Source organism: Canis lupus, chromosome 1 (genome assembly GCF_011100685.1).
Source record: "Canis lupus familiaris isolate Mischka breed German Shepherd chromosome 1, alternate assembly UU_Cfam_GSD_1.0, whole genome shotgun sequence".
Lineage (NCBI taxonomy): Eukaryota > Metazoa > Chordata > Mammalia > Carnivora > Canidae > Canis > Canis lupus.
This window is the reverse complement of record NC_049222.1, coordinates 42,868,886-42,883,583: the sequence shown is the minus strand read 5'-3', so window position 1 is coordinate 42,883,583 and position 14,698 is coordinate 42,868,886. Positions and strand designations below refer to the sequence as shown.

Here is a 14,698-nt window from a genome sequence, read left to right as displayed (position 1 = left end):
TAGTGCTGATGTGTGTAAGCTTTTAGTACAGTCTCAGTATGTGGGACAGCTATCCAAAAGTTGTTTTTAAGTATCAGAGTCTGCTAGGTTTTCAGAACACTGTTGCACATGTATCAGATTTAAGTGGTCCCTCCCACTGTTTTTAAAGAGGAGTTGTTTTTGCATTTTTCCAAATAGCATGCCATCCACATGAAGATTTAGGTTATTTGTTTTTACACATTTGGTCAATATTAAGATATGAGAGAGTATGGAAAATAATGTACCTTTTAAAAATCCACTGTGAAAGGTATTACCTATTTAAGTCCATTATCTCTTATGTAAGCATCACACATAATTATTTCTTCTAAGAACTTAATAAGAAGTCTTTCTCTCCTGATTTACTGGTATGCTTCTTTTTAATAGCTTTTTAATATTTATCTTTTTCTCTGAAGTTGCCAATAACCTACTTTAGGTTTTCAGAAACTGTTCTCTTGTTTCACCCATTACATGGTTCCTACCATGTGTCATTTGTCCTGATTTGTCTTTATTTTAATGAACTTGTTTCAAAGATCTCCTTGTAAACTTTCCCAAATCGGTTTATTAGGCAAGTTATAAAAAGCATATGAATTTCAACCTATTGTAATACTTTAACGTGAATACTGAATAGTGACTTTAGGGCTGAAGTTTAATATTTACAGTAAAGATAACATAATTCTTTTCTCACCTCCTTCCACATAATTTATTCTTACAAGATTTGTCATTTTCAATTTTCAATCCTCCTGAGTTGATACATACACACTGGTTTTAAGGGGTAATACTCCAAATTATCTCTCTGAATTTGTCTAAGATCTATGTCAAGGTCAAAGCTGCCTTTTGTTTTTCTACCTCTCATGGGAGTCACTGTTCAGGGTTAACAGGCTCTACCCTTCCCACCATGTCTGGTGGAGCACCCTCAACAGGTAGAATAAGTCATTTGTCATCTCTTAGTGATAGATGGAAACCAGAAACAGGGAATTTCCATTGGTTACATTTTGAGCATTTAAGAGTGTCCCACAAAAGGTGGAGACAAGAGAAGCCATAGAAGAAAATGGAGCAACAGTATGCTTTAATCCCTGCTCACCAGGGCCATTGTTGGGGCTCTATGCTCCACTGAGATAGGAGGGTCTGTCGCAACCACTATAATGCAACCATGCATATGAAAGATGCTGTTGACAAACTCATCCCCTGTGTGTATAATATTAAGCAGAAAAAGGTCAAATGTAGCTCTGTGTATTTTGACTTGATATCAACTACATGGAAAGATAGGGGGAAAAAATGCCCAAATGTTTCCACTTATTGGGTCTACATGAAGAAAATGTTTCTTCCTTTTATGTATGTTTCTCTGCATCTCCCCCAGGATCCTACAATGGATTTCTTTGGCTTTTATTATAAGGGTAATACATATACTTCTAAAAATGATAACATATCCATTTTTTAAAAAATCAGATTTAATTCTTCATTATTTTTCTGCAGGTGTAAAGGTTATTTAGTGTAGTAATTTGACAAGTAAGAATTAACTATTTCTAGATGTGTGACCTTTTGCTGATTATCAGTTTAAGGAGTACACTCACCATATTGTTTCATAATGGGCATATTTTCATCATCTGTAGGATCTCCTCAAAGGACTGGGGATAGTGAAGGATTCTCTTTTTGTTCTCCATGAGCTGGGAGAGCAGCTCAAGCAACAAGTGGATGCTTCAGCGGCATCAGCCATTCAATCTGATCAGCTGTCTTTGAGTCAACACCTATGTGCCCTAGAACAGGCTCTTTGCAAGCAGCAGACTACATTACAGGTATGTTACAGAGCTCATAATAGGTATGTCTTATAAATTGATTTTCTGTAATATCTGAACCTAACAACAGGAAAAGAAATTTTTTTCATCATTAAGACAATACCTCTTTCAAGACCAAAGAATTAAAAAGTAAATGAACTTGGAAGTTCCAGTGAGGACAAAGGAAGGTGGAAGTCTTTAACACTATTCCTTATAATGTGATTTTTGCCCCTAAAGCAATGTTTCCTTCTATGGTACTGAGTGAAATATGTTCAACTAATAAACAGTAAGTGGCTTTAGTGTTGACATTCTTGTTTATATAACAAGTTTTTGCCAAGAATCAGAATATATTTCTATTTGGTAGCATATTTTAAAAATAACTTTAATTAGTTAATTAATAAATGGAATATAAGAGTAATTCCAAGTTTTCAAAAAATTACATTAATAAAGAGAATAAAGGTTAAATCATATAGTCTTATTTCTTTAGTTATTGCTTCTTAAGGATAGCAATTTGGCACAAGAATATGAAAAATAATTTCAGCATCCAATTGTCCTTTCACTAGATATCTAAATACCAGTTTTCTTTTATGAAAACAAAAGGTTGGAGTTCTTGACTATGAGACCTTTACCAAGAGTTTAGAAGCATTGGAGGCCTGGATAGTAGAAGCTGAAGACATATTACAAGGGCAGGACCCTAGCCACTCATCTGACCTCTCAACCATTCAGGAAAGGATGGAAGAACTTAAGGTAAATGCATTCAAAAGCTAGGCCTAAATCTTCTTTTGTGCCCCAGATCTTAAGGATTACTCACAACTCCTGACATACGCCTACTTTTTATTGTGAACTTCCAAAGAAATCCTTACCTGCTCTGTTTTCCTGTAGCGAGCACATGCTGATTTCACACCCTATGATGGGAGCCCAGCCAGGAGCAGTCCTAGGATTCCAGCTCACTCCTCCTTCCCACCTCTCATCCCTGCCCCTGCGTAGTAGGTCACCTTCTCCTTTGGAGCCTTTGAGCCTCCCATCTCCATCTATACCCTTATCCTCTCCTAGGCAAGTCCTCTATTTCTCAGACCCCACCAATAGCCTCCATAGCCTTCTGTATAGCATCTTTAGCCCATAGTTGCCAGAATGATCTTTTTCTTTAAAGAGTTTTACATAATTATGAATTATTTTAAACATTCAGTAAATAAAATGATACAATAGACATGCCAGTTTTATCATATTATTTCTGTTTAAAACTCTCCACAGGTTCCCATGGTTCTAAGGGTGAAGACCAGTGGACCTGGCTTCCATCTTCCTAAGGATCTTGTCTTCCTCCACTAGTCATCTCAGTGTCCATCACAGTGCTTCCTAGCATCTGTGCATATAACATTCTTTCTTTCTGGAATTTCTTTTTTGTCCCCACCAAGTCCCTTCCCACCAAAAGGAATGAACTTTTGGTCATTTTGTTCAATGTCACTGTCTTAAGAAAGCTCCACCTTTTGATTATGGTCAGGCTCCCCAGCCACATACTTTCATAGCATACCGTTTTTCTTCTTCAAAATTTTTTCATACCATTTAATTACCTTTGTGTGATTAGGTGACTACTGTTGTAGAATAGTATTATTGGAATAGTATCTTACTGTCTGTAGGACCCATGAGAAGGAGCCCTGTATATCAGTTTTGCTCACTGCTAATATCTACCCATGGAAAATCTTCCATCTAATTGTTATGCTTTCAACTTTAGCAGTTGGAAAGATTTATTCTGTCTTTAGGGTAATGAGCCTATTTCAGAGCATGCAAAGAGAAAACACACACAGCCAAAGGTGTCCTGCCATTTCCCCCTTTCTATAGCCAATTTCCTAGCTGGAGTTACAGTTCCCTCCCCCACCCCACCCCAACCCCTGAAAACCAGAAAAGACAGCTTTGTCCTGTGTTTGAAGGGGGGGAAGAGCTCTGAAAGCACAGACTGCTTTGTCAGTTGAGTCTTACCAACTTTGGGATTGGGGCCAAACACCTAAAATTGAAGCTGCTGGATAATGTGTGGTGACTTCAAAACTCAAATGGAATCAAATTCTATCTTGCAGGCACTTAAGGGCTCTTGTTTACCCAGCTCTGCTGCTTACTAGCTGGGTTGCCATGAGTAATTTATTTACCATTTCTAAACTCATAAGGTTGGAATAGTCATGGTACTTACCTTAGGGGATTGTTTTGGAAACAAAATGAGTTATTACCTGTAAGTTCTTATAAGAATACTTGGTTCATAATAAGTGCTCAAGAAATGTTAGCTGTTGCTATTATAAATGGTTATCATTATAAATGTTCTTACTGATATTAGGTAATAAAGAGCAGATTAGCATAGAGAAATGGAATACAGAGTAGGAAATATGCTTTTTCAGTCATCAACAGAACTTTCATCCATCGGCAAGTAAGTAATACACGTAAACTACTAAACATTCAGTGGAAACAAGTAAGCTGTAGCAGCAGTGGCAGTGACAGCAGTGGAGCTTGTTAGGAGACAAAGCTCTATTTGCAGATCTGAGATTACAAATCAGTGGCTTAGAAATGTAGAGACTTCTTCTCCATGCACTTTAAAAGAACTCTGCCTTTCCTGACCATAGTGCTAAACTGGCTTTTAAATCTTGCTTTCAGGGACAGATGTTAAAATTCAGCAGCATGGTCCCTGATCTAGACCGTCTAAATGAGCTTGGGTATAGGCTACCACTGAATGATAAAGAAATCAAAAGGATGCAGAATCTGAACCGGCGCTGGTCTCTGATCTCCTCTCAGACCACAGAAAGATTCAGGTACATGTCTGGGCCATTCTGATATATCAGGAGAAATAAGTGCATGGTTTGTGCATGTTTATCAATCTTTCCAGTGATATTCACAAAATTTGAAGTAGAAGTGGAGAAATCAAATTGTGAAGTGGGTTCCCATGCTTGATGTGCTAAATATTGTTTTAACAAAAAAGAAAAACTCTTTTACATAATATATTAAAGATACATACATAATTTTATCATTTTGAAAACTTACCATTTTATTTTAAGGATTTTCTTTATTTATTTGAGAGAGAGAGCATGTGAGAATGAGAGAGAGAGAGAGAGAGAGAGAGAACACAAGTGGAGGGTGGAGGGAGAGGGAGAAGCAGACTCCCAACCAAACGGAACCCGATGCAGGGCTCCATCCCAGGACCCTGGGATCATGACGTGAGCTGACAGCAGATGCTTACCTGACTGAGCCACCCAGGCACCCTGAAAACTTACCATTTTAAACTTTTTTTTCTTAAAAATTTACTACCTAACATCAAAAGCTTCATGGTGGTCAAATTAGAATTGCAGGCAGAGAATATTTATTTAGTGTAGTTTTATTGCTAACATTAGAAGAACAAACAACAATATAATCATTATTCTTTTCCTTTGTTCTGTCAGTAAGTTGCAATCATTTTTGCTACAACATCAGACTTTCTTGGAAAAATGTGAAACATGGATGGAATTCCTGGTTCAAACGGAACAAAAGTTAGCAGTAGAGATTTCAGGCAATTATCAGCATCTTTTGGAGCAGCAGAGAGCGCATGAGGTAAGTTATGTTGGTAGGTTAGTGGGGTAATAAAATAGTTTTTGATCCTTGAAAAATGCTGCACAATGCCATGGGGAGGAGTTCAAGCACTATATTTTGCGTTGAGTCTGCTCAGGTGTAGTCATTGTTTGCCTTCTTTCTTAAGCTTGAGGTTTTCATATGTTAATTACAAAAATGTGGTCCTATTCTTTGTTTCCTTAGTTGGTTTTAAAAATGTGGTGGGCTTAGATATCCTGCAACATATACAGCCAGAATTGTGGTAAAAGTCTATTTACAAGGGAGGGGGGGCGGGGAATCAAGGGTATGTGTGAAAGGAATGCAGAAATAGACAATTTTCAAATTAGTTACATACTACATTAATCTTGCCAAGGCTAGTTGCTAAAGAGATTGTTTTGATCAGAAGTCTTTGATAAATGAAAATTGTGTGTTACGTAAAAAACATGTATATATTTTATACTTGGAGCTTAAACTACCAAATATCTCCAAGAGTACCTCTTTTTTTTTTTTAAAGATTTTATTTATTTATTCATGAGAGACACAGAGAGAGAGACAGAGACAGAGACACAGGCAGAAGGAGAAGCAGGCTCCATGCAGGGAGACAGATGTGGGACTAGATCCAGGGTCTCCAGGATCACACCCTGGGCCGCAGGTGGCGCCAAAGCGCTGCGCCACCGCGGCTGTTCTCCAAGAGTACCTCTTGATCAAATTGCATTATAATTATTTCTTAAGAAACACTGAAGAGAGAACTAAATACAAAAAGCAAATTAATTAATTTGCATTTCATCTCGATTTTGCTGTTTACTGGTATAACCACATTGGGCTGTATGTTTCTGAACTATACACAAATGGAGAGTTAGGATCTACCTAAAAGCAGAGAAAAGCTGAAAATAAATTACAAGAGAATGAAACTAACTTTAAAGCATTTTGCTTATATTTTAAAAGTAGAGAATTTAAATATGTATAAGGTATTTTTAAGTCAAGTTTTATTAAGTTGACTGAAGATGAAATAAAAGACAATGAATCAAAACCATAGTGATATATCACCATACCCACTGTGATGGCTTTGATGAAGAAGACAGTTAAGTGTTGGCGTGGGTATATAGGAATTGGAATCCTCATACATTGCTGTTGGGAATGTAAAATGGTGAAGCTGCTTTGGAAGACAGTTGGGCAGTTCCTCAAAATACTTTACAGAGTTACCCAATAATTCCAATGACCCAATAATTCCAATCTTAGGTTTATACCAGAAAGAAATGAAAATATGTGTCCACAAAAACTTGTGCGACAATATTGTTCATAGCAATGTTATTTATAAGAGCTGCAAAATGAGGACAACCCTAAATATCCATCAGCTGATGAATTAATAAATCAATGTGGTATGTCTGTACAGTGGAATACTATTCAGCAATAAAAAGGAATATGGTGATGATGCATCCTGAGCATGCATCAACCTTGGAAACATGCTAAGTGGAAAGAAACCAGTAACAAAAGACAGTACATTGCATGATTCCATTTACATGAAATGTCCAAAGTAGACAAATCTTCAGAGATAGAAAATAGGTCAGTGGTTATACCTAATGGGCTTATGGGTTGTGTTGTGCCCAAGATCGCGAATCCGAGAAACCACCAAGGAGCCGACACCAATGCAAACACACGAGGGTTTATTACAAGCTTGAGCTTGGGTCCAAGTATATCCGACACAGAGGAGCAGGGACTTGGACCCCGAGACTAAGAGGCATAGCAGCTTTATAGGGGCCAGTGGCCCATGGGATACACAGATAATTGCACAGTCATGTCAGTCCACACGCAGGTGGCTGATTGAATTACATCTTACCCTACAGTATCTATTTGAGCTGGCCTATTACTTTGGTCAGAATTGGCGTGCAGTTTTGGCGGGCACAAGGCAGAGTTACATTATTATGAGCCAATTTCCGATTAGGGTGTGCCCAGCAGTTTGACTAGGGTGGGGCAGCACCTTAAGCAATAAGCAGGTCATGTGGGGGTCATATAGGAGGTGGTGGGTGTAGCACAAAATGGAGTTGGTCCTGCTCTGCTTGTCCAGGGGTAGGGGATTTTGTTAAATTTCCTGGGTCCCACAGATTGGGAAGAGAGAGTAATTGCTGAGTGTGGAGTTCTTTTTGGTCTAAAATCAATTATGGTGATGGTTGGCCAAGTCTGTGGATATGTTAAAGGACATTGTTACTCTAAATAGGTGAATTATAAGGTAGGTAAATTATATCTCAGTAAATCTATTTTAAAAACAAAAGCAATAATTTGAAAAACTTTGTTGAATTTTTTTGTAATGAAATAATTTTATTAACCAAATTAAATAAAAGAATATTGAGTTCCAAAAAAAAAAAAAAAAAAAGAAAGAAAAGAAAAGAGAAATGTGGAGTTTCTTAAATCTTTTTTAACTTTCTGAAAGGTCTTTAGCTATTCTCTATCTGAAAATAAATTAGAATATAAATTATGTTATTAGGTGATTTTGAAAGAAGGAAAACATAATTTTACTTTTAGTCACTTAGTTTTTGTAAGCAAAACTAAACTTTATCTTTAATTATATCTCATGTGATTGTTTAAAAATGCATTATTCCTATACCGTGGGACTTCACACAAACTCCAATTCAACTGGAAATATTTTTCAAAGCCTTGCTAAAACAAAAATTTGGGGAAGTTACTATAAAACTGGTCACTAAAATTGGGAACTCTAAAGTGTATTTTTCTGTTTTTTTCACTTAATAGTTGTTTCAAGCAGAGATGTTCAGTCGTCAGCAGATTTTGCACTCAATCATTATTGATGGTCAGCGTCTTCTAGAACAAGGTCAAGTTGATGACAGGTAGGATCTTTGATATATTTTTATGAAGAAAGGTTCCAGTGAATTAGTCATTTTCTTTTTAATGAGCAGATTAGAGGGCATATGTCTAATCTTCCTAAGGCAATTGTACTTCAGTGGGGCCTCAGTAATTGGAAGAAAGGCTTGTCTGAATCTCTGAAATGACTGAGTATTGAATCTTTTTAAAGAATGGCTATTATATTACATGAAGGACATAGAGTAATTGGAAATCACCTAGCCAACCTTCTCCAGACCTCTGCAGGAGACTGGAATTAATGAATAGATCAGAACAAATTGTATCAATGATGTATCAATGGTTTGTAAACAGATGCTTCTAATCTTCTCCTGCCCTAACAGAAATTGTATTCCTCAAAGGAGCATAGAGATCACTTGATCATCTCTTTTACTTAAGAAGAAAACTTAAGGCACAGAAATGCAAACTGATGTGGCCAAGGTCACTCAACTAGCTGTAGAATTGTATATCTGGTTTTTAGTCAGGACCAGCCAGCTTTCCCACAACATGGTAATTCCAGGTTTCAAAAGGGTTTGTTACCTTAAGTCAGACGACACTCAACCTGAAATCTGGCTTCCTCTTTTTTTTTTTAATTTATTTTTTATTGGTGTTCAATTTACCAACATACAGAATAACCCCAGTGCCCGTCACCCATTCACTCCCACCCCCCACTCTCCTCCCCTCTACCACCCCTAGTTCGTTTCTCAGAGTTAGCAGTCTTTACGTTCTGTCTCCCTTTCTGATATTTCCCACACATTTCTTCTCCCTTCCCTTATATTCCCTTTCACTATTATTTATATTCCCCAAATGAATGAGAACATACACTGTTTGTCCTTCCCCGATTGACTTATTTCACTCAGCATAATACCCTCCAGTTCCATCCACGTCGAAGCAAATGGTGGGTATTTGTCATTTCTAATGGCTGAGTAATATTCCATTGTATACATAAACCACATCTTCTTTATCCATTCATCTGTCGATGGACACCAAGGCTCCTTCCACAGTTTGGCTATTGTGGACATTGCTGCTAGAAACATCGGGGTGCAGGTGTCCCGGCGTTTCATTGCATCTGTATCTTTGGGGTAAATCCCCAACAGTGCAATTGCTGGATCGTAGGGCAGGTCTATTTTTAACTCTTTGAGGAACCTCCACACAGTTTTCCAGAGTGGCTGCACCAGTTCACATTCCCACCAACAGTGTAAGAGGGTTCCCTTTTCTCCGCATCCTCTCCAACATTTGTTGTTTCCTGCCTTGTTAATTTTCCCCATTCTCACTGGTGTGAGGTGGTATCTCATTGTGGTTTTGATTTGTATTTCCCTGATGGCAAGTGATGCAGAGCATTTTCTCATATGCATGTTGGTCATGTCTATGTCTTCCTCTGTGAGATTTCTCTTCATGTCTTTTGCCCATTTCATGATTGGATTGTTTGTTTCTTTGGTGTTGAGTTTAATAAGTTCTTTCTAGATCTTGGAAACTAGCCCTTTATCTGATAGGTCATTTGCAAATATCTTCTCCCATTCTGTAGGTTGTCTTTGAGTTTTGTTGACTGTATCCTTTGCTGTGCAAAAGCTTCTTATCTTGATGAAGTCCCAATAGTTCATTTTTGCTTTTGTTTCTTTTGCCTTTGTGGATGTATCTTGCAAGAAGTTACTGTGACCGAGTTCAAAAAGGGTGTTGCCTGTGTTCGCCTCTAGGATTTTGATGGAATCTTGTCTCACATTTAGATCTTTCATCCATTTTGAGTTTATCTTTGTGTATGGTGAAAGAGAATGGGCTAGTTTCATTCTTCTGCATGTGGATGTCCAATTTTCCCAGCACCATTTATTGAAGAGACTGTCTTTCTTCCAATGGATAGTCTTTCCTCCTTTATCGAATATTAGTTGACCATAAAGTTGAGGGTCCACTTCTGGGTTCTCTATTCTGTTCCATTGATCTATGTGTCTGTTTTTGTGCCAGTACCACACTGTCTTGATGACCACAGCTTTGTAGTACAACCTGAAATCTGGCATTGTGATGCCCCCAGATATGGTTTTCTTTTTTAAAATTCCCCTGGCTATTCGGGGTCTTTTCTGATTCCACACAAATATTAAAATAATTTGTTCTAACTCTCTGAAGAAAGTCCATGGTATTTTGATAGGGATTGCATTAAACGTCTATATTGCCCTGGGAAACATTGACATTTTCACAATATTAATTCTGCCAATCCATGAGCATGGAATATTTTTCCATCTCTTTGTGTCTTCCTCAATTTCTTTCAGAAGTGTTCTATAGTTTTTAGGGTATAGATCCTTTACCTCTTTGGTTAGGTTTATGTATCTTATGCTTTTGGGTGCAATTGCAAATGGGATTGACTCCTTAATTTCTCTTTCTTCAGTCTCATTGTTAGTGCATAGAAATGCCATTGATTTCTGGGCATTGATTTTGTATCCTGCCACGCTACCAAATTGCTGTATGAGTTCTAGCAATCTTGGGGTGGAGACTTTTGGGTTTTCTATGTAGAGTATCATGTCATCGGCGAAGAGGGAGAGTTTGACTTCTTCTTTGACAATTTGAATGCTTTTAATGTCTTTTTGTTGTCTGATTGCTGAGGCAATTCCAGTACTATGTTGAATAGCAGTGGTGAGAGTGGACATCCCTGTCTTGTTCCTGATCTTAGGGGAAAGGCTCCCAGTGCTTCCCCATTGAGAATGATATTTGCTGTGGGCTTTTCTTAGATGGCTTTTAAGATGTTGAGGAATGTTCCCTCCTCCATCCCTACACTCTGAAGAGTTTTGATCAGGAATGGATGCTGTATTTTGTCAAGTGCTTTCTCAGCATCTAATGAGAGGATCATATGGTTCTTGGTTTTTCTCTTGCTGATATGATGAATCACATTGATTGTTTTATGGGTGTTGAACCAGCCTTGTGTCCCGGGGATAAATCCTACTTGGTCATGGTGAATAATTTTCTTAATGTACTGTTGGATCCTATTAGCTAATATTTTGTTGAGAATTTTTGCATCCATGTTCATCAGGGATATTGGTCTGTAATTCTCCTTTTTGGTGGGGTCTTTGCCTGGTTTTGGAATTAAGGTGATGCTGGCCTCATAGAACGAATTTGGAAGTACTCCATCTCTTTCTATCTTTCCAAACAGCTTTAGTAGAATAGGTATGGTTTCTTCTTTAAACATTTGATAGAATTCCCCTGGGAAGCCATCTGGCCCTGGACTTTTGTGTCTTGGGAGGTTTTTGATGACTGCTTCAATTTCCTCCCTGGTTATTGGCCTGTTCAGGTTTCTATATTCTTCCTGTTCCAGTTTTGGTAGTTTGTGGCTTTCCAGGAATGCATCCATTTCTTCTAGATTGCCTAATTTATTGGCGTATAGCTGTTCATAATATGTTTTTAAAATCGTTTGTATTTCCTTGGTGTTGGTAGTGATCTCTCCTTTCTCATTCATGATTTTATTAATTTGAGTCTTCTCCCTCTTCTTTTTAATAAGGCTGGCTAATGGTTTATCTATCTTATTAATTCTTTCAAAGAACCAACTCCTGCTTCTGTTGATCTGTTCCACAGTTCTTCTGGTCTCTATTTCGTTGAGTTCTGCTCGAATCTTTATTAACTCTCTTCTTCTGCTGGGTGTAGGATCTATTTGCTGTTTTTTCTCTAGCTCCTTTAGTTGTAAGGTTAGCTTTTGCATTTGAGTTCTTTCCACTTTTTGGATGGATGCTTGTATTGGGTGTATTTCCCCCTCAGGACTGCTTTTGCTGCATCCCAAAGACTTTGAACGGCTGTATCTTCATTCTCATTAGTTTCCATGAATCTTTTTAATTCTTCCTTAATTTCCTGGTTGACCCTTTCATCTTTTAGCAGGATGGTCCTTAACCTCCACGTGTTTGAGGTCCTTCCAAACTTCTTGTTGTGATTTAGTTCTAATTTCAAGGCATTATGGTCTGAGAATATGCAGGGGACGATCCCAATCTTTTGGTATCGGTTCAGACCCGATTTGTGACCCAGTATGTGGTCTATTCTGGAGAAAGTTCCATGTGCACTTGAGAAGAATGTGTATTCAGTTGAGTTTGGATGTAAAGTTCTGTAGATATCTATGAAATCCATCTGGTCCAGTGTATCATTTAAAGCTCTCGTTTCTTTGGAGATGTTGTGCTTAGAAGACCTATCGAGTATAGAAAGAGCTAGATTGAAGTCACCAAGTATAAGTGTATTATTATCTAAGTATTTCTTCACTTTGGTTATTAATTGATTTATATATTTGGCAGCTCCCACATTCGGGGCATATATATTGAGGACTGTTAAGTCCTCTTGTTGGATAGATCCTTTAAGTATGATATAGTGTCCCTCTTCATCTCTCACTACAGTCTTCGGGGTAAATTTTAGTTTATCTGATATAAGGATGGCTACCCCTGCTTTCTTTTGAGGACCATTCGAATAGTAAATGGTTCTCCAACCTTTTATTTTCAGGCTGTAGGTGTCCTGTCTAAAATGAGTCTCTTGTAGACAGCAAATAGATGGGTCCTGCTTTTTTATCCAGTCTGAAACCCTGCACCTTTTGATGGGGTCATTAAGCCCGTTCACGTTCAGTTACTATTGAGAGATATGAGTTTAGTGTCATCATGATATCTATTCAGTCCTTGTTTTTGTGGAATGTTCCACTGAACTTCTTCTTAAAGGGGGATTTTAAGAGTCCCCCTTAAAATTTCTTGCAGAGCTGGTTTGGAGGTCACATATTCTTTCAGTTCCTGCCTGTCTTGGAAGCTCTTTCTCTCTCCTTCCATTTTGAATGAGAGCCTTGCTGGATAAAGTATTCTTGGTTGCATGTTCTTCTCATTTAGGACCCTGAATATATCCTGCCAGCCCTTTCTGGCCTGCCAGGTCTCTGTGGAGAGGTCTGCTGTTACCCTAATACTCCTCCCCATAAAAGTCAGGAATTTCTTGTCTCTTGCTGCTTTAAGGATCTTCTCTTTATCTTTGGAATTTGCAAGCTTCACTATTAAATGTCGAGGTGTTGAACGGTTTTTATTGATTTTAGGGGGGGATTTCTCTATTTCCTGGATCTGAATGCCTGTTTCCCTTCCCAGATTAGGAAAGTTTTCAGCTAGGATTTGTTCAAATACATATTCTGGCCCTTTGTCCCTTTCGGCGCCCTCGGGAACCCCAATTAAACGTAGGTTTTTCTTCCTCAGGCTGTCGTTTATTTCCCTTAATCTATCTTCATGGTCTTTTAATTATCTCTTTTTTCCTCAGTTTCCCTCTTTGCCATCAACTTGTCTTCTGTGTCACTCACTCGTTCTTCCACCTCGTTAACCCTCGTCGTTAGGACTTCTAGTTTGGATTGCATCTCATTCAATTGATTTTTAATTTCTGCCTGATTAGCTCTAAATTCTGCAGTCATGAAGTCTCTTGAGTCCTTTATGCTTTTTTCTAGAGCCACCAGTAGCTGTATACTAGTGCTTCTGAATTGGCTTTCTGACATTGAATTGTAATCCAGATTTTGTAACTCTGTGGGAGAGAGGACTGTTTCTGATTCTTTCTTTTGAGGTGAGGTTTTCCTTCTAGTCATTTTGCTCAGTGCAGAGTGGCCAAAAGCAAGTTGTATTGGGAAAAGGAGAAAAAGAGAGGAGAGAAAGAAGGAAAGAAAAGAGAAAAAGAAAAAAGATAAAAGGAAGAAAGAAAAGAAGAAAAAGAAAGAAAAAGAAAGAAAAAAGGGTGGGGGAAGGAAACAAATCAAAAAGCAAAAACAAAAACAAAAAACCCTAACAAACAAACAAAAAAACAAACAAAAGAAAACAAACAAACACAAAAAACAACAATAACAACAACAACAAAAAAAACAACACGGGGGAGTATCTTCTGATTCTATGTACTTTAAGTCCCTTGACTTCCCCTGGAACTGGTCCGTCTAGCTGGTCTTCTGGGGGAGGGCCTGTTGTGCTGATTTTCAGGTGTTAGCAGTTGGGGGAGCTGCTCTGCCCCTGCCTGGCGCAGGGCTCAGGGGGGTTGTTTACTCCGTGAGGCCCCAGGAGGAACAGCCCCAGTGGCGGGGCCAGCTCTGCAGCCCTGGCTTCAGCCCCCGCAGTAACCCCGGAGCTCTCTGTCTGCAGGGCCTGGAGGCTCCAGGGCGGGGCCGCTGATCTGCTCAGCTCGGGGCAGGAGCGTCCTTGCTGTCCTGGGCCCTCCCGGCCTCTGCCTGTCCCGGGGGGAGGCCGGATCCTGGGCTGTGTCCCTGCGCCCCGTGCTCCGGAGCCTGCGCTGTTGGATTCACGCTCCCGCCCCGCAGCCCCCTCCCCGGAGCCGCCCCCGAGCCCCTACGAGCTGCTCCTGGAACCGCGCAGCCCCCTCCGCACCGAGCCTCTTCCTCTGCCCGAGCCCCTCCGAGCTGCTCCCGCCCCGCAGGCCCCTCCGCACCGAGCCTCTTCCTCTGCCCGAGCCCCCCGACCCCCCCCGAGCTGCTCCCGCCCCGCAGCCCCCTCCGCGGAGCCGCCGCCCGAGCCCCCCAGAGCTGCTCC

The 14,698-nt window shown here is 39.4% G+C and overlaps 1 protein-coding gene across 17 annotated transcripts in view; it reads left to right on the top strand.

Annotated features, from left to right (window-relative positions):
* SYNE1 (spectrin repeat containing nuclear envelope protein 1) overlaps positions 1 to 14,698 on the top strand; it is a 449,233-nt gene that overhangs the window by 356,105 nt on the left and 78,430 nt on the right. For all 17 annotated transcript variants that reach the window (XM_038526343.1, XM_038526344.1, XM_038526348.1 and 14 more), the window contains 5 exons: positions 1,629 to 1,811; positions 2,391 to 2,537; positions 4,425 to 4,579; positions 5,204 to 5,351; positions 8,094 to 8,188. In XM_038526343.1, coding sequence (XP_038382271.1) covers positions 1,629 to 1,811; positions 2,391 to 2,537; positions 4,425 to 4,579; positions 5,204 to 5,351; positions 8,094 to 8,188 — 728 coding nt within the window. The remainder of the gene's footprint in view (positions 1 to 1,628; positions 1,812 to 2,390; positions 2,538 to 4,424; positions 4,580 to 5,203; positions 5,352 to 8,093; positions 8,189 to 14,698) is intronic.